The sequence below is a fragment of the Conger conger genome, chromosome 7, assembly GCF_963514075.1.
Source record: "Conger conger chromosome 7, fConCon1.1, whole genome shotgun sequence".
NCBI classification, from domain to species: Eukaryota; Metazoa; Chordata; class Actinopteri; order Anguilliformes; family Congridae; genus Conger; species Conger conger.
In genome coordinates, this window is record NC_083766.1 from 11,568,283 (window position 1) to 11,594,396 (window position 26,114).

Below are 26,114 nucleotides of genomic sequence, written 5' to 3' on the forward strand. Positions count from 1 at the left end.
ATAACATACAAGTGCAGACTGAAACTTCACTCCGAGTCGCTCATCTCATGTCATAGGAAGGTAAGTACCGCGAGATATTTTTTTACATTTTTTTTATAACTACTCACGTGATCGCGTCGCCTTGCTAGTCACGTGAATAATAAGCACAGATGCCTGTTGAGGGACTTGCAGCACCAGCTGAGGACAAGGAGATGGGACACATATGCATATAACCAGTAAATAAGATGCGTTTTGGACATTTTTTTGAAAGTTAAAAAATGTAGTACATAAATATAAAAAAGTTTCAGTCGTCACGATCATCCGAACAACCTAGCTAAGGTTCTTGTGCTAGTTTGCTCATTTAACTAGCTAGCTATAACGTTAGTGGTGAATGTAGTTTATTGCGTAGCTAGCTGTGTAGTCAGTGTGGCAGTTGCTTTTTCTGGTTCATGCTAGCTCGCAAAAAAGTTTATAGCAGCAAGTTAATTTACTTTTCGAAAGCTTTACTACTAGCTAGCTAACTTATAGTGCTAAGCCAAACTGTTACGACTTATGTGTGTCTAGCTAGCTAACGTTAATTGACTCTCACTAGTTCCTTACTTAGCTAAGATAATCGTAATTGTTGCTATACACATAAACGTCAATAATCGATTTAGTTAGCTAGTTAGCAAGGTGACGTTAGTAAACAGATGTTGCTTTAACAGTGTAGTTAAGTTAGCTCGGTAGCTAACGTTAGCAAACAAATTTAGTTACAATAAAAAATCGAGTGAAATCTGTCAGGCCAGTAACATGACAGCAAATGATAGCTAGCTAGATCTGTAACTACAGTGAATCCTGTGGTTGCGAAACCATTTTTTCTGGATATATATGGTGGTGCTATAAGCCTATGACCAAGACTCTTTCAAGTACTCTTTCACTTGTATTGTTTTTCCTATGTACGCGGGACATTCTATTCTACATTTCACATAATAATTCACAATTTAGCTTTACATGACGAAACGTAGTGAATGAATAATTATGGCCCCTGTAAATGTATGCCCATTGTTGTAACTAAGTACGTGTCAATTTTATTCGCAAAATAGTCGTTACTATATAAAGACGTTAGTATATCGCCATATTCTAATATATTTGCTGCTATTCGCATGTGCTTTTCTATCTGAAGCAAAGTGGGAAGCAGAGAGACTGCTGGAGATTCTGGTGTAAAAGAAGAGGCAGGTTCTGTAGCACTGGCGATCGGAGGCGATGTCGAGCATAGCCATGAAGAAAAAGGTGAGTGTGGTCCTACCAAACTGAATTTGTTCTACATCCCTATGATCTGCTTTTAATTTAAACACTTTTTGGTTTGGAGTAGAGAGGAAGAGACGGAACGAGAGGTTACTCTTCGGGTCTGGAACGTCGGCACTGGTACTTTATTTAGGCAGACAACAGTCGCTCACAGACTGAATGGAGTTTTAGGCTACCAAAACGGTTAACTAAACGGGTTATTTCTAGGAAGACGAAATACAACTTGTTCCATTTTATCCCAGATTATGCATGCTTAGGTTTTCAAGACCCAGTATAATTGCGCACAATCCGTAATTGTTGCGATAATCCAAACTCCCATCCATTTTTAATCAGACCAGTCAGAAGCGAGTCACTTGGAGCATAACGTTAAACGACTGGGTGATTAACTTACTCTCCAGCAGATGGCGCTATTGTTATTTAGTTTAACTAGTTAAACGAAGGAAGTGTCGTCAAATTGCTACGGCAATCACGCACAGTGCTGGATTTTCAGTTGCCCTGGTTTGACGTACGCGGCACACAGGCGGCAAGTGCCGTTGATATCAATGGAGAGTAGGTTGCCGCCTGCCAAGGTGTTGGGCTCTGTTAAGCGGTGAGCACATCTCCAGCTGCTGCCTGCTGCTGCGCTCAAAGTTCAACCAAATTAAACTTTGACCCCTCCAGTCGCTGACCTTCCAAAATTGGTTGCTACCAGATTTGTAGCAAATAAGCACTACTACATTGATTTCTACCAGATTATTATCAGGCAGCGCTAGCTCGCTATGTTACCTTTCTGGCGCAAGGTGCTTGATTCTTTGATATTCGCTATTGATATATACTATTGTGACCTAACTGCATTTGGCTGGATTTGCAGGTGTTGCTGATGGGCAAGAGTGGGTCAGGCAAGACGAGCATGAGATCGATCATCTTTGCCAACTACATAGCTCGGGATACCCGCCGGCTTGGTGCCACAAGTAAGAACCGTGACGCAGCTGGGCGGTCTGTGTGCCGTCCACTGACCACATACCTATCAATGAATGTTCATATCGCAGGTGGTCACCGATGTTCACTCTGGATGAGAGCGTTAAAATAGTGTTTTTGAGATATCAAAGTCTATAATATGGGCACTTCACATAGGGAACATCCTATGTAGAGCCAGGTGATGGGTGATTTTGGGATTCAAGGCACTGCTATGGCTCAAACCTTACGAGTTAGACCATATAAATGGAAGGAAGTTTGGGTGCTGCTGTTCCCCGAGTATCCCTGGAATGCCAGAATTCCCAATGATATGCTACAGTGTGCCTGAGATACAGCGCAAAATTGGGTGCTGTTGTTTTCCAAATACCCACCCTCACCTCTGGGGTATTAGATTTAGTAGATTGTCAAAATATCGAATTAAGCTAAAGCCACATTTTTACAGTCTGTCTCTCTCTTTTACTGTGTCTTAGTTGATGTGGAGCATTCCCATGTGCGTTTCCTTGGAAATCTGGTTCTGAACCTGTGGGATTGTGGAGGGTAAGGCAGTCACACACTTCCCTCCTGTTTGTCCCCTCCTGCTTTGCTCCCTGTCCAATGTGAGGAATTCTTCATGTGGAGTGTTCACTTCTGGTGCTGTACACTGGACCATATAATTAGCTAAATACCAAATTTGGCTTTTACTCCGAACAAGTTTCCAGAACTGCATACAAAAATCATTTACATCACAAACTTCATGAAAATGATGAGCTAAATATTCCAGACATGCACTTACTCAGCACTTTATTGGGTATTTATTAGACTTATTGGACATTAAGTTGATGCCAAACGATTGGCCGATTAAACATTCGCATTAACAAGCTGGTGTACAGGTCTACCTAATAAAGTGCTCATTGAGTGTATATGGGCCTTGAGCTAGTGTTCCACAATGCATACCATAGTGCCAATATCCTGCACTCACATCACTGGGATTTTCCTGGAGCAGCTGGTACGTATGTGTGGTACCATGCTTCACAGTGAAACTGCAGCCAGCAGCGGTGTAGTACACTAACTAATTGGTCCACCTCCCTTTCTCCAAAAGGCAGGACACCTTCATGGAGAACTACTTCACCAGTCAGCGGGACAACATCTTCCGCAATGTGGAGGTGTTGATATACGTGTTTGACGTGGAGAGCCGCGAGCTGGAGAAGGACATGCACTACTACCAGTCCTGCTTAGAGGCTATCCTACAGAACTCCCCTGATGCCAAGGTCTTCTGTCTGGTGCACAAGATGGATCTGGTGCAGGAGGACCAGAGAGATCTGGTGAGTCCCCAAAACTCTTGGGGTAATGGTTTTATACCTGTAATGGTTAGGAAAGAGTATTTCACTGCCGCCTGCTGTTTTGGAATGTTACGGTCTGTGAATTTCATCTCTGCAGTGTGTTGGTAAAATATCCTCTGTCATCTTCTACTGACATTACAAATCTTTCAGTTTTCATTTTTAAGACATCCTGCCAGCTGAACACCTGCACACAGTCACACTGTGTTACAAACCCAGAAGCTCATAAATCATACATGCAGAGCCTTGTAGTTCTTGAATATAACCAGCATTCAGCATGTGCTCTTAAATGGTTTCAGATCTTTACGGAGCGTGAGGAGGATCTAAGAAGATTGTCCCGCCCTCTGGCGTGCACCTGCTTCAGGACTTCCATCTGGGATGAGACTCTGTACAAGGTGAAGTGGTGAGCCTTGTGTTGGGTGACACGTGTCTGTGTCTGTGTCTGTGTCTGTGTCTGTGCATGTAACCGTTTGGCCTCCCCTCTGCACAGGCCTGGTCCAGCATTGTGTACGAGCTCATACCCAACGTGCAGCAACTGGAGACAAACCTGCGCAACTTCGCACAGATCATAGAGGCTGATGAAGTTCTCCTGTTCGAGAGGGCCACCTTCCTGGTGAGTGATGGAGGAACGGGGCACAATCGCGGGGGTCAGGGAGGGAGACTGGGGAGTTGGTCTGTGTGAGATGCCAGCAGGCATCTGTGGGCCAAACTGGGGGCGTATTAGACTGCTGTGGGGCAGGAGGAAAGATTGGCAATTAATTCTGTAAATCAGTGGGGTACAGTAATTTAAAGGGAGACCAGGGTCTGTGCTGTGGAATATGCACTTCAGTTGAACAGGACTGCAGCTTGAGTCCAGTGTGAACTCTAAAGGTATAAAGTCATCTGACCAACAATAACACAGCCTCTGTCATGTCCCAACAGCAGTTCTCTCTCTGTAGGTGAGGAGGATATTATCTGCTAAAACCATAATTAGGGATACTTCACTTTCCCTGCAATTTCCTTTGATTTCATTCTTATTATGTCTCAAAACTTAAGGGAAATTACATTTGTATGCCTAATGGACGGTAAAAGTATCTGTTCTTTTCGATTCAGGTGATCTCTCACTATCAATGTAAAGAACAGCGCGATGCCCACCGTTTTGAGAAGATCAGCAACATCATCAAGCAGTTTAAACTGAGCTGCAGGTGAGAGCCCCCTCCGCAGAAGAACCCTTAGCAGCATGGGCCTGACATCATCATGTGATCATCCATGAGATCCGCACAGCCGTTGGGCCCTTGAACAAGGCCCTTAACCCTGCATTGCTCCAGGGGAGGATTGTCTCCTGCTTAGTCTAATAAACTGTACGTTGCTCTGGATAAGAGCGTCTGCCAAATGCCATTAATGTAAAAAATGTAATGTAATGAGACAATCCTCCCAGGAACAATTAAGAGCCTGAAGGAGTGTTAAGGGCCTTGCTCAAGGGCCCGACCGCTGTACGGATGAACCACCGACCTCGCGGTTCCCGGTCATGTACCTCAGCCACTCGGCTCCAGGCTGCCCGCGTGCTTTACAGTTGTGCGTTGACTCCCTTCTAATGTGCGAACGAATGTGTCTCACAGCAAACTGGCAGCCTCCTTCCAGAGCATGGAGGTACGCAACTCCAACTTCGCAGCGTTCATCGACGTCTTCACCTCCAACACATACGTCATGGTCATCATGTCGGACCCCTCCATACGTGAGTAGGCAGTTCCTGCAGGTCCCCCTTTGATGCGTGTTTTCTGTGAGGAGTTTCTGCCCTGGAGGCATTCCTTCCCTGTGTCCAGGCACTGCGGTTCTCATCTCCCCTTTTCCTCACTTCTACTGTCACTTATATAATCATAGTTTGTTATTTAGCTGACGCTTTTATCCAAAAGTGTATTGTAGTTCATTAGACTAAGCAGGGCACAATCCCCCCCTGGAGCAATGCAGAGGACCTTGCTCAAGGGCCCAACAGCTGTGCGGATCTTATTGTAGCTACTGCATTGCGACTTGTCATTTCTAATTCGTCGCTTCTAAGTTGCAGTTTTGGATGTTCCCTGTAATTCACACCTTTCGAGCTTTGGCACCAGCAGTGTGAATGCATTTGTTCTGGGAGATGATTGGCGTCCACCTCTTTCCCCAGCCTCCGCAGCCACCCTCATCAACATCCGCAACGCCAGGAAGCACTTTGAGAAGCTGGAGCGTGTGGACGGGCCCAAGCACAGCCTGCACCTGCGCATGCGCTAGGAGCGCCAGAGTCCGGCGCAGCTACTCAGCCATTCGGCCCCGGGAGAGCGGCCGTGCCGGTCCGAGCGGGCTGGCTTCAGAACCTGCCACCCAGACGTGCCACTGTCACTCAATCACACCGTTTTTGTACCGCGATACTCAAAGGAAATCGTCAAAGCCAAGCAGTCTTTGAAAAGTTTGTCCATTCCAGTTTGTACACAGTTATTGCAGGACATGGTTGGTGACTTAACAAGGGCTACGGTGCCTTTCTTACAGATGTTTTGTGAAAATGAAGGGATTGGATTTTTTTATTTTAACTCTGAAAGAGTTCTCTATTAAATACCCATCAACCTAAGACAACACGGCAGCGTTGTCATACAACAAGTTTAAAAAATCTTTTTTATGCTGTACTGTACAAATTGGTCTGCCATTACAGTTTTTGGGGGGGATGTGGATTTTGAAAGCAGCAACGCAAGGATAGTCTCAACCACATGTTGGAATGCTTTATGCTAAATTTACATTGTATTTACATTGTGTTTACATGTCAATTTTGGATTGCCAAATAAATAAGCAAATAATAACATTTCTTGGCCTTCTGTTTATATAGTATTGTGGCCCATTCCTCTTTGGAGTGTTGAAGTCATGAAGAATGAAGAAGATACCGTTGTTAAACATCCAGTTGAAACTGGTTCATGAAAGAGTGCGCTAAATAACAATGAATATTTGAGATGAGTATAGGTCCCTGGCTGCAGCCTACTGTTGGCTCCCCACCCATACAAGACAGGTGTGTTCACAGACCATATTCCTGGAAGTGAGCCATCTTCTCTCATCAGTTTAAACCTGGTCAGACTTTAAGTGCACATTGTCAGTTTTATTAAGACATTTTGATTGCACCACCTAGAAATTATTGCAGTGTTTATACATAAAATAATTAAAAGTGAATGTAACACTGGTGTCAACAGATCCTTCAGCACCAGGGACAGCTCTTGAATAGCCTAGTCACCACTCATTGAGCAGTCTTTGTTTATTTATAAATGTCAATTTCTTGTCAAAGGTTGTCTTTTCAGTAGTTTATTAATATAAAGTTTGTATCCACATGTGAACATAGGTATATGGATCTAAATGGGATTCATTTAAATGATCATTCACTTTTTCAATGCTTCGCCTGCACACCAAGAAATAACACTAGAAACGGGACAAACATGCTCTTTATCTTGAATATAGTGAATAAAAAATGCAGAATTTATTTATTAATAAAAAAATTTAAATGGGCACAAATAATTCCATAAGTTTTGTTTAAACCCCGAGGTGTTAGGGCGCTAGGCTAGCCTGGGCAGCATTGATTCATAGGGACAGCGGGTGGCAGATCATGGCAGGACAGAAGGAACCCGTCTGAAGGCAGGCTCCATGCCGGTGGTGGGAGAGGAAACAATTCACTAAAACATTAAAGAGCACATAAAGGTTACGATAGGTAATTTCAGACTTCTAACGGTCAAGAGAGGAATTGCAGCAACAAATACCCTCAAACCACTTTATCCCACTCCTTCTCTGTGAGCACACTGACATTGAAATGCCCACATGCTCATTTTCAACCAATGAGCTTGAATTGTAATTGTACGGTTTTACAATGTTGTACAGAGTGTCGGTCCGTCAAGTGTATATTTTGAAACCCAAATTTAAGGTCTATAAACACAGGTGAGTCAACATGTCAGTGAGCCTTTTGCAATGATATGATGAGATTTACAATCTGGTCTTGTAACAATGTTTTAACACAAAAATCTTACCTATAAGTAATATGTGCACTTAAGCAATGGTTAGGACTGCTGTCTGCCTCCAATCTTGGGCACTTACTTGTTTGTTTACACCACAAGAGACAACTAAAATCAGATCAAGACATTACATTACATTACATTACATGGCATTTAGCAGACGCTCTTATCCAGAGCGACGTACAACAAAGTGCTCGTCCGGCTCCTAGAGACGAGGACACTAATCTCAATCTTATTGAAACTCTTGGGGTGATGTGTTGTGTAGCAGATGTTCACATGATCACTTATGTGAAAGAAACATGGCCTGTGAAAAGACTATGACATGTCACCACTACACCTGCTGCCTGTGAAGAGACTATGGCATTACATTTTCACTGGAATATCTTCTGCTTGGCCTCATGAGGGGACTTAAGATACAGTAATGCTGCAGACACAATTCTGTCCCGAACACACACTGGAGGACACTCACACATCACGTACAGTCTGCTGCAAAAATACACTGCAGACCACTACTGCTTTATGTATAGTAAATAGAATGATGAAACAACATTCAAAAATCTAATATTATTCTATATTATATTATATATTCAATTCCTTAAGGATTTAAAAGTTAATGAAATCATTGATAATATTTAATGTATAAAGATCAATACATTCAGGAAAAGGCTGTTAAAAAACGTTCCTTGTGAAGGAGGTTCGACTCCTGACACAGCTTGATTCATTCATGGTTAAATCTGAGCGTTTCCTTCATATTTCTTATATTTTTTCCTTATCTTTCTTGTGGACAGTTCTAATGTAATCATAGGATTATTATTGTGGTGTAGATTCTTTAGATTACTGCAGAATTGCACAAATTGTTGAATTAAAAATAAACACAATACCATTACATTCTTTGTTCTTGAATAATTAAACACAGGGAATATTAGTATCCATATAACTGTATTCAATACAGCATAGGTCAGAGATTAAATACATGTGCTTAAGATAAATAGAAATGGTAACAACAAATATGGTCATGGTTACTAGTTTAATTTCATATCCATATTTCAATACCAAACGGTACAGCCACGCACACTAATGTCACTCAGACCAAGTAAATCATTCATAAACCCATGGAACGGACTCATAAGTGTGTCTGGGCCTTTAAGAGCAATGACACATGCTGAGCAAAGAGAAAGCTGGCATAGGGAAAGTTACTCAATGGCGCTCTTCTCAGGGAGCAGAGAGTCCTATGTAGCAGGCGCCTTGCACAGCGTTGCTGAATCCCCGCTGGTCACATGCAACTCATCTTGTGACCCGCAAACAACCTGTTGATATTTTCCAAAAAACAGAGGCGGCAGTGTGTGAGCCTAGGAGGTCCTCCCCTTCAGGCCTCTCAGCCCCTTTGTCCATAATTACTTACATAAGCACTTCTTTCAGATAACTGCCCCCAATTCTTCCCTGTGCGCATTGGGAGACTGTTCAGCGATCTGTTTCTTTGAGCCACAATGGTGGACCGACGGTCCACTTATAGTCGGTCATGCCCCTTCGCTCTATTAAACCGTAACCGATATGTTATATTAAGGCAACCCAAGGGCTGTAACCCAATCAAAATGCCAGTAAACAGAAGTCATAATCAAAAATAACTACAGAAAAAACACATTGCAAAAGAATCAAAAAAGGAAAAGGTTTTCCACCCTCCCTTTACCTGGGAGTCAGGTGTGAAGACAGTCTGGCCACAACTAATTGTTCAGCTAATTGCCTGGGAGAAAAGAAAACCAGGGCCAGATTTGGATTTGAGGTCCAGATTTGATGATGGCCGACGCTGTCATTTAGAAAACATAAAACCTGAACTGTGTGGCCCATACACAATCACAATTGGGCTCAAACTTTATTTCAGGCTTGCCCCTGGCACTGTGATAGCTCAGTCTCAAAGAAAACATTCCCAAGAGGTGAGAACTCTAAAGGGCATGCAGAAATGAGAGGTCAGGCCAGTGGAAATAAACAGGAGTGGGTTTCAGGAGTAGCTCTCTCAGGCTTTCTTCAGTTGATCTGCAGTGGGTAAGTCTGTGGGCAGTCCAACCGCTATACACAAGATTTTCTCTCACAACGACAAATTCTGTGGCACATATGGACATCAAAGATTGTTTTCTTCATTTGCATTAAATCCTCTCCAAAGTGGGTTCCACAGCCCAGAACTAGCTCAGCTTTTCCACCATTGGCTGAAGAGGACTATTTTACAAAGGAAACCTTAGGCTGACAAATCATCCCTGAAGTTAAGGCCTTAGTTAGCAAGAAGTTTCTGGATGACTTGCAGAGGTCAAAAACACAAAAAATCCAAGAAGGGTCTTGCATTTTATTTCCTGTCTCCAAAGGCCCATCTTGGAATATCATGTAAATCACTCATGACACACTGAAGTGGTGCTACCATATGCGATCACGGATAAAATATAAAAATGGGACAAAACAGAGAGAAATTGGTGTCCTATAAGGATCGCTTTGTCAATCTAGGTGATCTGTCAAAGGGCATATGTCAGTGATGTCAGTCAACATGTCACACCCTGATAAGCCAGCAGTTCACTAACTTGGTGTAAAAATTACAATTCAGATATTTTTGGAAATGAAAGAGTGGAGAAGTACTTGGCATTTCTCTGGATTAAAAAAAAAACACATTCACTTTTTGAATGTACTGACTGGTAGAGTCTGGATGTGTTTGTTTTTTTGTAACTTTTGTATTTTCCAATTCTTATGGACTGCACTGTGTGTAGTGTATGTATTGAGGGTTTACAATACTCCAAATATGTGAGCTATTTTTAAAATAATGAGGTGATTGTTGCTGTTGTTCTGTTCTGTTTGTTCTGTTTTCAACTCAAAACTTCAAGTCAGGCCTTAACGTTTCGTTCACATCATCCTGTTAGATGCTTCTTATTATTGTAATGACATTCTAGCATTAGGATGACATTTACATAATCTCTGTGGTTTTGTATCCTTTCTCATGTCTGTCTCTGCTCCATTTGTGCAGATTTATACTTCCTCTGACCACGTTGTTGAGTGGCAGGAAGTACCCACCTATCCTTTTATATTAGCATCAGATTGAGAGTCCTGTGGCTGGTTGCACAAAGAATCTACATTTTCAAGATTAAGATTTCTCTTAAGGTCAAATTTTTTCCTAACCTTAGTATTTCCTTATTGCAAAAAAATATTTATTAGATTATAGAAAATACTAGGTCCCACATTTGTGATCTGAATATGTCACAGATGCCATGGTGATCATAAGCAGCCTTACCGTCTTACAGTTGGCTAGCCAGTAAACTCTAAATATTAAAATAATAAATACAATTTAAAATACATAATGACCAATGAAGAGCAAATAAAACAAAGACTTATTTTATTTATTTATTTATTTGGACAGAGGAACCAGCCGGCACACGGTTGACTTGTCAACTCGAAACACATCACTTATTATAGATGGTGGCAAGAAACCTCAAAGCAATCATAAATTGGATCACTGTCGGGAGAGCAAAACTCAGTTTGGTTCAGTGGTTCAGTGCTAGCCGGTCAGCTAAATTATACATCAACTGTCTGTTAAAACGTCAATCTATGATTAATTCTTCATCAGTTAAAGTGTCTAAAGGATTTTCTCTGTCACAGAACACTTTTTTCAGGACATATCCTCCTCGTCGATGAATATAAATGCAGCCATCTTCTAAATGTGGTTTAGGTCATGTTGGAGGTATCTTAAGTTGTTATCTTTATTTTGGTGGCTCAGAACCTTTGTGTAATGCCTAACGGATTTAAAATGATTCCTTAAGCCGTAAGTTCAAGATAAGGAGAAAAAACATTTTTATTTAGGTAAACTGCCTTCGGGCAATAACTTTGTGTGCAACTTATTTTATTTCAAGGAAACCTTAAGGAGGGCGGCACGGATGGTGCTGTGGGTAGCACTGCCGCCTCACAGCAAGGAGGTCCTGGGTTCGAATCCCCGTTGGTCGGGGCCTCTCTGTGCGGAGTTTGCATGTTCTCCCCGTGTCTGCGTGGGTTTCCTCCCACAGTCCAAAGACATGCACGTTAGGCTGATTGGAGAGTCTAAATTGCCCGTAGGTATGAGTGTGTGAGTGAATGGTGTGTGTGCCCTGCGATGGACTGGCGACCTGTCCAGGGTGTATTCCTGCCTTTCGCCCAATGTATGCTGGGATAGGCTCCAGCCCCCTGCGACCCTGATCAGGATAAGCGGGTTCAGATAATGGATGGATGGATGGAAACCTTAAGGAAGGAAAATCCCAATTTAAGATGCTTTGTGCAACCGGCCACTGTTTTTTTAGCCTGGGTGTGGTAGAATTAAGATTGATAGGCTATGTTTCATGGAAAATGAATGGGAGTGAATTGGGAGTTGGGCGACTGGGAGGATTGGTGATGCTGTGAATGGTCAGCAGTGACAGTTAGTATTCACACTATGCAAATACAATAGTGTAGGCTCCAAACAATTACTTGTCCGATTACTGAAACATCAGATGGTATATGTAGTGTTTTTCTTGCACCTGACACCAGTGCACCAGTTGCACATAATGCACTGTGTCGGCAAGTAATATCTTTCACCTCACTTTACTGAAGAAAGAGACTTTATTTGAGTTTTTTTAAATAGGAATAAAATTAATCCTGCAACCAAATCACAGCTCCTCCAAGACTATGAAAAATCACAAAGAACACTTTCACAGCACAGCCATAATACGATAAGAGACGGGGAGAGTGTGCCAACTCTCTACAGAGAGGATCTGGCCGGCAGGGATTTGAACCCAGAACCTCCTTCTTGGAAGGCAACAGTGCTACTTTTCTGTATATGACTGTTTTTACTGAAATAGCTTTTGCATTGAATTTGTAACTTTGAAACAGCAAAGACTCAAGTGAAAACTGTAAATGTTCCAAATCATTTTTTGGAAATTTCACAAAGATCATAGTCGTGTAGGCCTACAATAGTTTCACTATTTGACTGGTGCTGGTGAGCAGAATTTAAATTGAATCTCTCATTGCATGTTGAATGCAGGCTTATAGAAATGTAGCCACCAAAATAAAATAATTTAATTTGTTTTGCAAGAAAAGTACAATTTTTGTTATAGCTTTAACAGAAGGTTTTTATTAAGTGAAAGTTCAAGATTGCATAAAAACAGTGAGTTCTGCAAATGCTACTTAATTGAAAGAGTTGCAATATCAGTTCATGGACAGTTTATGTTTTTTTGCGTGTGGTAACGGGTGTTTGAGGTTGTGCAAAATAACACATTCTTCTTAATCGGACAATAAACTGAAAACTGCAATAGTTTTTCTGGATGCGTGCCTTCAACCTCCTTACGCATCTGTGGTTCTCATTGGTTCTTACAGAAAGAATCTTGAGCAACAAAACTATAAAGCTTGGCATTGTCCACTTGCTCATCAGAACAGCCGAAGATACGTTGAAGAAGGAATCATGAGAGCCAAGAGATCATGAGAGCAGTTTCATTTCAGTCGGTGCAACTGGGGTAGACTATATTGATTTCGAACGGAACTTCCATTGAAATGGAATAAACGTTTACTCCGGCCACGGAAGATATAACTGCTGCTATATTGTTCTGAAATTGATACAAATCTAGCGGCTCCAAAGGTATGTTCTTCGTGATCATGTTATGCTATCCTATCAATAACAATGATACATATGACGTCAAAGGGTAGCAATACCTTTCAATATTTTCTCACCTATAGCTACATTAGCCTACGCTCTGAATGCTGTGAGTGAAACTGGCTGCTGCGCTTATAAAATATAATAATTATTTAATGGTTTTAAATTGTTCAAAGTCAGGCATGTATCCTCGAAGAAATCGTAATATGTGGAAATAACCACATGCACTAGCACCTTACACCGATATGCATGTGGGTGACACTTAAGGTGAAGATGTTTTTACCGAGACATGTTGTTTATTGCAAGTTTTTTTTGCACCCGCGAATAAGGCATTGCACTCGTGTCGAGTAACATACCAATTTGAACATAGGTCAGATAAGTCTACGTACATAGGCATTCTGTTGGCTTTTCAAAATAAAGCTTTGCTAGTTTCAAAAAATAAAGTTTTAAACAAAAAATAAATGAAACATCAACCAAACCAATTAGGCTACAGTAGTTTTTTTGTGTTGCGCGGTCACCATAACTGTAATATTATACAACCAGAGCATGCCATAGCAATAATTTAAAGGAATACGTGATTTAAAAAATGTATTTTTATTTTGCTATATAGTACTACTTCCCATTTTCATAACGCAGAGTGAGGGCTATGATTATTTATGTATAGCTGAAACGAGCAAAATAATACAATATAAATAAATAGGCCTACGATAAAATTTAAAATAGACAAATTAGAGGACAGAAATAATAAAGAACCACTTAAGAATCATTCCTGTCAGTCATGAAACTGGATAAAGAAAATTACTTTTTGTTGAATATTTTTTGTATAAATATTTTGTAGATATTTCAAATCCTTACTTTTTTTGTGCAGGCTAAGGTCCTTAATTTTACAAATACATTTAATAATGGAGCAACAGCAATGCCCCACTACGGAACTGAACCTGCTGCTTACTATCCCAAACCTTTAAACCTTTTATTACTGTAAGTGTCATGCTCCTGCACAATATTATTGGTCATATTTCACATTTCTGCAAAATCTTAGTGTAATCACTTGGATGTTCTTGTTATACATTTATTCATGTAGTGATACAACAATATTGATTACAAGTAAAAATCCAATACTGCAATTCATTCATTAATTTAATCCAGTTGCTCAATTATTATACTAAATGCAGAAATATCTGAAATGAATCTCATTTATAGTTTTGGGTGATTATTTGATTGATGGGGATACAAATCTTTAGACAATATATAGCTAACAGTGAACATACTCATAAAAGCAATGAAATATATGATACACTGTACAAACAATAATTCTGATTATCACTAATGTGCAAGTAAATGAGTCCCAAATTGTATAATTGGCTGACTGATCTTTTACAGTTCTGCCATCCAATCCATACATTTTTTATGTGACTTGTTTATAACCAGTCTGCAATGCAGTTTTGGAATTAATTTAGTTTTTAGGCTAGTTCTTTCACTAACTTTCTCCATCAAAAAGGTACATGCATTTATTGCTAAAGTGCATTATTTATTTGTCTTCATTACTTTTTTCTGTCTTTTTTTGTCTTTTGAAAACTAGATTAGTATCATGCCAATTGATATGATCCCAAATGGAGTAATACATAATTACAAAACAGGCAACAGCAGATATCTAGATTAACACCTTTAAAAACTGGGCCCTAGCTTGCACTTCAAAACAACAACTTCCACAAAAAAGCCTTACGTTGGTCCAGTAGTCTGTTAAAGCCTGCAGTTCCTCTGGGGAATGTAAACACTGCTCACGTGCATCCATTCTACAGCACTGGAGTGACTGGGTCTCTTTGAGAAATGACAAGACCATGACCAAATTAGATTTGACCACTTAGCTACTATCTAGACACAGTACACCTCTTGCAGAATGGAAAAAGTTTTTTTATTGACATGGTACCAGTGTCTTTCAAGGACACAAACATTTTTAAATAAAAAGGTAAACCTAAAGGACATTAGACTACAACTTTAGTGGCCACAGACTACTTTTGAAAGCTTAACATTTTTATCAGAAACTACAAACAGTAAAATAGGACGATCAATCTGAATGTGAAATTATATATTTTAAAGTTTTTAGCTAGGTAGCCATGAACTAGCTGGCTAGAACAAGCAACTATGCAACCTTGCAGTAAGCAGCCATGCAGTCATGATCATATATCATTTTAAAAAATTCCTGAAGCAAACTGATTTATTTTGTTTGTTGAATAAAAATCAACACTTGATTGTAAATACCCACAGGGGTGACATGGCTCAGCCAATTGCCGTTGGTGTGTGAGTGTGTGTATGAATGGGTGATTAAGAAGCATTCATTGTACAGCACTTTGGATAAAGGCGCTATATAAATGCCAACCATTTACTGATATCACCAGTTGTTTGGTATCTTCTTTGTAAATGCCTTTCCAAGCCTTCACTGCAGTCGCTATCAGATCTTTGTGTTGAAGGTTTTCTGTCTCCTCTTCAGCAAGTGAAATGCATGCTCGATTGGAGTTAAATCAGATGACTGACTTGGCCAGCCCACTTTTTCCATTGGTAAATGCTTTGGTTGCATAGGCAGTGTGTGTGGGGTTATTGTCTTTGCAAGCAAAGAGCAATCCGATGAGGCTGGAGGAATTTATTTTTACATAGCCAGACAAAATCTTTCCCTACGCTTCTGAATTCATCCTACTACTGCCATCCTCCATTGCATCATCAATAAAGATGAATGCGCCTGTTCCAGAAGCAGCCATACATGCCCAAGCAATTTCTCCACACTGGTGGCTTTTTCATTTTGATAAAGGTTTATTTCTGAGTCCACCAATGGTTTCTTTCTTTAGTCTTATGGATTAGTTGTTTTTCTGCCATGGATAGCCCTCTGGTATTCATGATGTTGTATGCCTTCTGACTAAATGCAATCTCCACAGATTAAAACAAAGGGTTAAACCAGGACTAGACACTCACTGCCTTTATGTGTGAACGATGTATGCAAAAGGGAACTCCTGAGCAACAGTTAACACGTCATCCATTAACTTACATTTGCATCTGTAAATTGGGGAACTCTACACAAAAATAGCTGTTTCTGTAAAATGGTAAAACAATAAGTACCACAAATGATATACCACAAATTAAAAGATGATTGTGAAAAAAAAAACTGCAAATTTCCCTTCACCGTTTACTCCCTCACGGTATATTACATTTCATATTACGTGTGCATGTTATCCCTTTAATTCAATAACATCTTAAAATGATCTAAGAAATGGTTCATATGTATTGTATGCATTCAGGCTTACTGTGAGTCTTTTCCCATTTTCCCTAGAACACTGACCATCTCTGTCCTGCCTGCTCTAAGATTCTGTCAACTTTTAACAAAGGTCATAGCCTCTTTCACTGACTGGTATCGTCAGAGACTGCCTTCAACCTCTGTTCCCTGTGAGAAAGGGTTCATTTGAGTCAGAATCCACCCATTTCATGAATGCATGACTTTGTCAAAACTGTGTGTAATCCAGGCTAAATACACTCCAGCTAGTTATTCCTTGCCTAAAAACTATGGTGACATAGTTTTGATGATAAAAATACCAACTCATATCATTGTGATAAAAAACATACACTCAGGGCCTCATTTATAAAATGTTCTTGGATTTAAACTTAAAAGTAATCTTAAAATCTTTTCCCAAATGATTAATTGATTGATTAATTGATTAATTGATTAATTGATCAGGCACTGATTCTTCATCACTTCAAGTGAAATCTGACAGAAGAAGCAGCAGAGGGTATGTGGGGCAGACTTGTGTTGAGAGGGGTGTGTGTGGGGTAGATTGTTGATGAAAGGGGGGGGGGGGGGGGCGGGCTCCCAAGCGATGTCTGAGAAAATGATTTTTTGACAATGTGGAATGTGGAATGATGTGTGGAATGCCTGTTGGGACTCCTGTTTGGTTTTCACAAGTGCCGGTAAATGAGTGGAGTAATATCACAGGCACACCAGTCTAAGGCAGGGGTGCAGAACTCCGGTCCTGGAGGGCTGGTCCACAGGTTGGTTTACCATAATTACCATAATACATTTTTCTGACAGCTCTAGAAATGATGCTGGTTCACTCCTGTACTTGAGCACAGTAAGTTAACTGAGTTAGGCACAAAATCCTGAAGTGGGTCGGCCCTTGCTATGCACCCCTGGTCTAAGGGATGGAAGGGACTGTCATGACCTCCTTGTCCAGGCCCAGTGTTTCGCCTCATTGTATTGAATCACTGGGATCTTTCAGCTAAGCAACTCTTGCCCATTAAAAATGATGGTGAATGTGCAGAGTCTGGGATGGCTTGCAGACATGGCAGGCTGCAGATGTGCCAGCACTGGTCATTTATCCTATTTATACACAAGTAAACTTGTGACCACCGATCACCCCACCCGCCCGTGGCCCCCCTCTGCTCCCCCAAGGCTCCAGGGAGAACAATGTTCATCTCATGACTCCCATCAGGACAGTGATCCACTGACATGCTTTCTACCCCAGGGCAGGCCAGTGTGTGCTTGGGTAATGGGGTAAAGCGGTTCATCAAGGTCTTCAAACTAGTGCATCAATACAGAAAGACTGAAAGGCAATTGCACGTCTAATGCCGAAGGAGGAACAGTGAATGTTGCTGTTCTGTTATAGTTCCATAAATCCTGATAATAAAATTAAACAATCTGCGTCTGTATTATGCCCGGTAGACAGTGAGGGCCTTTTAAAGCGAATATTAAAGGAGAGAAGCAATATGGGAGAAGTTTTTATGGTTTAATTTAGAGCTGCAAAACATGTGGCCTTAAGAGCTGGCTGATTTTAACTGAAATATGTTACAGTGCTCAAGGGCTTTATTTAAGTTTTGATCTTAAACAGCTTAATGGACAAAGTCACATGGTACAGCTTCCTGATGCTCGACAATCACAGTAGCATGTATTATAGATATTTTTCCATTAACCTGAAATAAGGTCTTAGATTGTCAGTTGCCAGTTTTATGCAACTATTAAGCAAATAAATTGTGAAGTTGTAAAAATGCGAGATACTATATACTTAGCATTTATACAATGATTTGCGAAATTGTAAAATTAGTGTATTATGTAAATGCACATTCAGAGAAGTGGTCAAGCTGGAATTATACACTGAATAATTTGCTCTCATAACCAACTACATCATGAGGGAATGGCTCAAATATGTCTCTTTTTCAGACAGTATCAATGTGGAGACACTAACCAGTACACAACCTGTGTGTCTGTTCACAGGTGAATACAAAGGAGTGTCAAAACTGCCAGCAGCCATTCTCTCCACATCTCTCTTCACACCCAGTTGGAGGATGAAGGCTGTGGTGTTGCTGGTATTCCTCTGGACCGGTTCAGGGGCCACACGCTTTGGGTGGGGTACCACAGAACCAAGCCCCAGCCAGGTACAAGCCAGCCAGGGGGCTGAGTGGGTAATCCCAGCAGCAAACCGATCTTCTCCCCAGACCCCTCCAGCCAGATCTGTGCCTCCACCGGCTCCCTTCCTACCAATGTGCAGCAAGCCTACAGAGATCATGCAGGCCTTCAAGTACATCAACACGGTGGTGTCCTGCTTGATCTTCGTGGTGGGCATCATTGGTAACTCTACCCTGCTGCGCATCATCTATAAGAACAAGTGCATGAGGAACAGTCCCAACGTGCTGATAGCCAGCCTGGCTCTAGGGGACCTGCTGTACATCCTTATTGCCATCCCCATCAACGTCTACAAGGTGAGCCCATATCCAGTGCAGGGTTGGCTGCAGCTGGGACACCCAGTGTCGGTGTAATATGCTTGAATAACTAACAGATTACAAAATAAATTGCTAACTTTATAGGCATGACCAATGGTATGTGTGGCCGTTATTGATAGATAATTTCTAATGTGCAATAAAAAAAATTGAAACAGCAAAATAGTTGGAATTAACAGGATTAACTTCCAAATCCTGACCTGATTTTATAGATAATTTGGCATAAAATGAAATAAAATGATGGCAAATCTTGCAGGTCAAAAACAAATACTGCATCTACTTGCCTGGACACAAATTGCTTATGAGGATTTAAAAATGTATTCATTCATTCATTCATTCATTCATTATCCTAACCCACTTATCCTGAACAGGGGGGCTGGAGCCTATTCCAGCATACATTGGGCGAAAGGCAGGATTTTTTGTAGAGCCACATGCAATTTTTTTGCCATCTTAGAGTCCAGCAAAAGGACAGGCCTAGCCTGCCAGCGCAGTCAGCTGACCTGTAGGCCTATGAAAGGGAGTAGTACAGACTGTGATAGCCTACATGCTTGTTATGTCAGCTGCAGTAACTTTGTTTGTCTGCTTCCATATCACGAAACAGGATTACTGACTTAGCTGGATAACTGCTGGATATCTGAGTAAAACCCAGAATGTTTCATTAGTTTGAACAATTATACAAATCTTTGCATATCAGCAAAGACATATGTAAATATAGATTCCTGATCGTTAATAAAAAAACACAAGCATTGCTCTGATCCCCAAATTCTGTTGAATCCAGCTGTTGGCACAGGACTGGCCGTTTGGAGTATACATCTGCAAACTGATGCCCTTCATCCAGAAGGCCTCTGTGGGCATCACAGTGCTCAGCTTGTGTGCCCTCAGCATCGACCGGTAAGCAAAGAAACCAACTTATTAAAAGGTCACCACTCCCCAAGACTAGTGAATGGCACAATAATTGTAATGTTTCCATTTTAATAATTAGAGATACTGTTTGATAGGCACTACTGCGCGCGTGTCAGTGACGATCAAGCAGTGTACTACAATGACGCAACGCATTGCCATTTCTCATTTTCAGGGGAACCACCCCATCTATTTTATGCCCATGTATTTTTAGCTCAGCAACCGCCATTATCGGGAAGTAAGCTCAGCTCAGTAGTGAAATCTGGTGGTGTAGTGCATGGGTGGAGCAAGTACTTGCAGACGTGTGTCCCACATGGCCTGGAGTTGAGTAGCAATGATATTTCTCTGAAATGGGCCAAAGTGAATGGGGCTAAAGAGCGATTGTAAACTACTGGACATTCCAGATAGGGGCTGGAGTGCATTCTCAATGCCGCTGATTTGCTCTGGGCTGCCGTCCATCCCTACTCCAGGTATCGTGCGGTGACATCCTGGAGCCGGGTGAAAGGCATCGGTATCTCCCTGTGGAAGTCTGTAGAAGTGACCGTGATCTGGGCTCTGGCTGTGGCTCTGGCTGTACCCGAGGCCCTGGCTTTCGACATGATGGAGATGCCCTACCATGGGAGCAAGCTGCGTATCTGTCTGCTGCACCCCCATCAGAGCACTGCCTTTATGAAGGTACAGCCTGAACTGTAATTCGACTGTAACATAATCCCTCAAGAGTTGTGTGGGTGAATCATCTCTGCACAAATTACCTCAATTAAGATTTATAAGGGCTGCCTTTAAAATCTCTGTCACAGCTGAGTCTGGATAAAGAAGTCAGAAATGCTCACAAGGTAGAAGATCTCTCATTTCTGCACAGTGCACAATTCAACATAGCAAACTTTTAGCTGTAAACAAGCTTACACAATCTTGTGAGAATAGATTATACACCACAATAACATTATATGCCAGTCTCATTTTGCTGTGCATTTAAAATATTTGATAAAAAATTAAGTTAATTTTATCCAGCATTTTTAGTTCATATTAACTGAGGTGCCAATATTTCTGGAAAGTCCTGTTTCTCCTCAGTTGTGCCTCGTGGTTAAATGTTTGTTTAAGACCGACTAGTTCATGGTAGACAGGATGATATCTTGTGAAATCTGTCTCATTGCAGTTTTATCAGGACGTGAAGGACTGGTGGCTGTTCGGGTTCTATTTCTGCCTGCCCCTGGCATGCACGGGTGTCTTCTACAGCCTGATGTCCTGTAGGATGCTGAGCCACACTAAAGGGATGCGCATTGCCCTCCATGACCACATGAAGCAGGTATCCCTCCTCTCTGGTCTATGCACACAGTGAAGCTGAGTCGTCTGTTTTGAACTTTTTGAGCCATTGCAAAACCATTAATTTTTCTTGTATTTACATTTTAAATTGTTTTTCTATTATGTTTTTGGTAAGACAACAAACAGTTTATTAAAACAAAACAACTTAAAACAAGCTAATATTTTCCACTTCACAGAAAAAAAACAAATTTAAGTGTCATTACAAGAGTAAAACATTTGTTAAGACAGACTTCTTGTGCATGCATCGCCCAGGTGGGGGCTACACATTCTTTCACACTCCTTGCTGTTAAACTTTCTGAGAATATGAAATGAAAGGAGCTGTACACCATCAGTTAAGACAATATTAAGTAATCAAGTTTACAAAGTGGTTTAACTTTGCTTGGTAATCCTCTCAAAGGGACAGCATAGGCAGAAAAACATACATGTGATAAATAGTATTGAATACACATGTAGGCGGTGTCAAAACATTTTTTATTACTATTTAGATGCTGGATGTTTTCTTTGTGAAATTAAGGAAGGAGTTCTCAATTCCCAAAGCCAGGTCACAGAGAAAAGCACAGTTCATCTTAGAAAAAGAATGATGGTTAACCATGACCCATTGGCAGCCTACAGCTGCAAATACACACCAGGCGCCTCTCAGATAAGGACATTCAATTCAACAAATTAAGAAACAGATGGTTTAATCAGGACAAATATTTTAGCTGCATTTCCCATGAAGGATCACTGGCAGTTTGACAGGAAGCCAACAGAGATCCAAAAGGACTCTCAGGATTCAAGAGGGGGAGTTTATTCCAAGCCTGTTCACCAAACAATGTTATGGCCTAAGTCACATTCCAGTCATTTGATAAGATCAAAGTTTGGCTCAGTGTTTGAAGTCTTTCATTAATGAAGAGCTTCATGATGAAGCAAACACAGAGGGCTCTATTTTCCAGAATCAGATTTTCATGGCATGGGGCACAGTCAATGGCGCTGGGCATGAGGGCACCTCATGAGGGCATGAGGCATGGCTATTGAATGATAGTATTTTTGCGAGAAGTGGGCGGCACAGATAGCAAATTGGCTGCATTATGCTGAATGCATTATCAGTGGGTGAAACTGAAATCGTGCATAGTTAATCAAGGGATCTTTTCATTCCCTTTCAGAGCCAAGTATGTTGCACAGCATGTATCTCATACTGTAACTAAGAAAATCTGCTTAAATTTGTAGGCTATGTGTTTTCTTCTGTAGTATTTCAATGAAACAACATTGCCTAAACATTTATTTAGTAAAATTTAGTAAACCAGTTCTATAACTATACTGACAACAGTATCTTGAAGTTTTACTAAACAAAATAAAACCAGGGATATAAAGTTCCCGTTTACAGTGGTAAAACTGTTGCTCATACAAAAGAATAAAAAGTACAACATACGATTAAATAATTATTTAATAACAATGAACTGAGCGATTTCCTTCAGAGGGGAAAACGGGCAGTTGATGTTCACACACTTTGCATGCAACTTTCTCCTCGTTTGTTTGCATGACCCACATGTTTGAACTTTATCTTTAGGCTAGTGAACAACATAGCCTGCCCTCTAGACAAAAAATAAGCTACACCAAAAGAGCAATGCACTGCTCAAACTGACACCCAACCAGCGGCTCTCTTCCCACCTCGCTACACAATGAGTCCCAAAATTACAAGAGGGGTCGGGTCAGTAACAAAAATATGAAGACGCCAACCTCAGCTTACAACACGTGAGGCACCGGCTTGAAAATAGATCCCTGAGAATCCTCTGGAATTAACCAGAGAAAATATACAAATCTCAAGCTTGTCTCTGTTTTAACATCTGATTCCCCAGACCATGTCCTTTCTTTTAACCAGCGCAGAGAGGTGGCCAAAAGTGTGTTTTGCCTGGTGGTGATCTTTGCCCTATGCTGGCTGCCCCTTCACCTCAGTCGCATCCTGAAGAAGACCATATATGACCAGAATGACCCCAACCGATGTGAACTACTCAGGTGAGGCTAGAGCCTTTCTGGGATTCTCCCTGAATCTATTAGCACCTGCATCCCAGAAGACCTGCTCTGACTACCGTTACAGTGTGCCAGTAACCTGTTATCTCTCACCCAACTGTTTATCATGTCTCCCTGACCTGTCCCTGCCAAACTCCATTAGTTTTCTACTGGTGATGGATTACATTGGCATCAACTTGGCCTCCCTCAACTCCTGCATCAATCCTGTGGCACTCTACTTTGTTAGCAAGAAATTCAAGAATTGTTTCCAGGTAACTATATGGTTTTAATAGTCTAGAAAAAGTCAAATACGTAAAAACTTCAACAAAGTCAACACATTCCAATTGCCCAGACCTATCAAATCATCCAATAGTTTGAAACCTTAAAATATCATCCAGCAATGTACTGTGATGATCCTGGAGCTAAAGTCATTTCTATGTGTGAAACAAACAACGGCAAATTATTCCATTGCACATAACAGTATGGCAATGATCCTAATGTCCCCTAGTTGTGATGACCTCATATCATAACGCGTGTTATCTTTTTTCCCCCCACTTAGTCCTGCTTGTGCTGCTGGTGTCAAAGCCCTATGCGGAACATCATTAATGCTGATGAGAGGACTTCTGGGATCTGCTGGAAAGGCTACTGCCATGAGAACATCCTGGACCACACAAGCTCACACTCCAGCCAGAAGTACAGCTCTTCCTAAGCCAGATACTTCTGAGTGCTGGAGGGGCTGGCAGACACATTGCTAAGCTCACGCATAACACAGCCGTGCCTTTCCGCAATCCCACAATCAGCAATGTGGACAGGCTGGTGAACACAGACATTTTCAGGGCTAATGCAAGCTCTCGCTGTGAGGAAACACAACTCGGCACAGGATCTGCACCATTCTAAACGGGCAACAGCCCCACCAGACTGGACCTCATTCAGTGTGGACATCAGGCAAATGGGGGTTGTAACACAACTTGCGCTTAAAATTGTAACCTTATTGAGGCAGATGCGACTACCCCAGGAAAGTCCTCCATTTTGTCACTCTATAATTAAAATCATTCTCTTCATGTGAATTATTTTACCCAGTAAGACAACCCTGTTCATGAGACTGTAACAAATAGGCTGTATCATGTGGCTTTGTGCGATAAGCAGTTATCAGCACCAGTGAACCTTGGCTTTTACATACCTGGAGAAAGAAAACATAAGCATGATGAAATTGTAACACTATCATGTCATCAGTCAAGCACTGGCCTGACTGGAGATTTCTTTGTACAGAACAAGCTGAAGGGATGTGGAGGGAACACCTTATATAAGGCTCTGTATTACAGATTCATTCATCTCTGTGTTTACCTTCCCCATTGTATTAATACACGCTTTATTTTTTTTCCACCAATTACAATTACATTTACCATTTCTGCTGCAAAAAGCTTTAACTCCATAAGTCTATTTTTGTTATTCAGCTTAATCAGATAATTATTACACCTCAAATGAAAATAAAAGATATAGAAATCTCAAACTCAAACTCAAATTCTTGATAATGAAACAAACCGAGAAACCCACATCAGGCAGTAACTCACCTTATTATCATAATCAGCATTCAAACACTTTTAGTTCAGATATCAGAATTTTCTTGTTTGCTCTACACAAAATTCACAGCCTAAGTATTAATAGTCAGCTAAAAGAAGTCTATAAACTTTCAAAACTTCCAAAATTGTACAATTATAATTTAAAGGGTACAAGATTTTTGTGTTAAAACATTGTCACAAGATATGTTGACTCTCCCTCTACCTGTGTTCATAGTCCTTAATTCTATACAATTCTATACAGCGTACAGAGTATGACACAACGACACTCTGTACCAAAACATTGTACAGCTGTACAATAATTCAAGCTCATTATGTACAATAATTGCCACAGCCAATGACGTTTCAATGTCAGCTTATTCACAAAGAAGGGGGAGGTATAAACAGTGTTGTGGTTTGAGGGTGTTTGTTCCTGCAATTCCTCTCTTGACTGTTAGGAGTCCGAAATGACCTATTGTACCATGAATTACACTTCAGTGTACTTGGGAGCATGCCAGTTTCTTTTATTAAATACATATTTTATGTTATGATAGAGGGAGGAGACATTAAAATGTATTTTTTGTTGATTTGTACTCTCCTGGAACTGTCAGACTGTTGATTTGTGTCATGGAGGTTTTGTCCAAATGTATTCTGAAGAACAACATGTAGACAGCCAGAATTTGTGTATTTTATAATGAGTTTTACTCCTAAAATGTACTTGAGACATTGCTTTTTATACAGTGTGGTGTTGTAAGCCAGTATGCAGGAAAAATAAAAATAATTCACATTTCAGCCTCTAGTTTTTAGTTTTTCTTTTGCCCGATATAGAGCAAATTTAAGTTCTGCAGTTAAGAACATTAATGGAATCAAGGGCCTACAGAGAGTAAACTGAACTGAACTGCACTCTTGTAGAAGCAGTAACTCTATAATTGGATCTAATCTGGAATATTAAGAACCTTTCACTCCTGTCTAGCCTGCAGGTTTGACGTAGGCATGCAATTAACAACGCACAATACCCCACACACAGAAGTCTGCTAAAGGCTGGTTAAATTTAGCCAGTGTCTGACCAACATCATGTGGGACGGAGCTGTTCTCCAGTGAGCAGAGTACATGCCCTTTATGCTGAGTTTAGGCAATTTTATCCCTGATTTTCCACTCACCGACAGTTTGGAGATCGCCAACAAAAACCCCAGATCAGAGGCAAATTGGCACCTGCTCGGTGCTTGCAAATCGGCACTAGATTGCTGTTTCTGAACTGTTCAAAGACCTGAGAGACTCATTACATTACATTACAGTTACTTAGCTGAGGCTTTTATCTAACGCAACTTACAGGACAATCCCCCCTGGAGAAATGTGGGGTTAAGGGCCTTGCTCAAGGGCCCAACAGCTGTGCTGATCTTCAAGATTCAGGATTCATTTTATTGTCATATGCACAGTAAAACACAAC

The 26,114-nt window shown here is 41.0% G+C and overlaps 2 protein-coding genes across 3 annotated transcripts; both read left to right on the forward strand.

Moving 5' to 3' along the window:
• The first annotated feature begins 99 nt into the window (after positions 1 to 99).
• On the forward strand, positions 100 to 6,339 carry LOC133132840 (ras-related GTP-binding protein A-like). 2 transcript variants are annotated; one of them, XM_061248598.1, is made up of 10 exons: positions 100 to 215; positions 1,142 to 1,248; positions 2,114 to 2,213; positions 2,688 to 2,754; positions 3,296 to 3,518; positions 3,833 to 3,928; positions 4,024 to 4,146; positions 4,626 to 4,717; positions 5,132 to 5,247; positions 5,674 to 6,339. In XM_061248598.1, the coding sequence occupies exons 2-10, from the start codon at positions 1,222 to 1,224 to the stop codon at positions 5,775 to 5,777; spliced, it is 948 nt and encodes a 315-aa protein (XP_061104582.1). In that variant the 5' UTR covers positions 100 to 215; positions 1,142 to 1,221; the 3' UTR covers positions 5,778 to 6,339. The 2 variants fall into 2 exon arrangements, with proteins under 2 accessions (XP_061104582.1, XP_061104583.1); XM_061248599.1 differs by having other exon boundaries at positions 179 to 318.
• Positions 6,340 to 12,948: 6,609 nt separating this feature from the next.
• Positions 12,949 to 25,459, forward strand: LOC133132899 (endothelin receptor type B-like). Its single transcript, XM_061248701.1, has 8 exons — positions 12,949 to 13,136; positions 18,403 to 18,887; positions 19,684 to 19,796; positions 20,276 to 20,480; positions 20,959 to 21,108; positions 22,984 to 23,117; positions 23,275 to 23,383; positions 23,671 to 25,459. Exons 2-8 carry the CDS (start codon positions 18,474 to 18,476, stop codon positions 23,818 to 23,820), a joined length of 1,275 nt encoding a protein of 424 aa, XP_061104685.1. The 5' UTR covers positions 12,949 to 13,136; positions 18,403 to 18,473; the 3' UTR covers positions 23,821 to 25,459.
• The last annotated feature ends 655 nt before the right edge of the window (positions 25,460 to 26,114 follow it).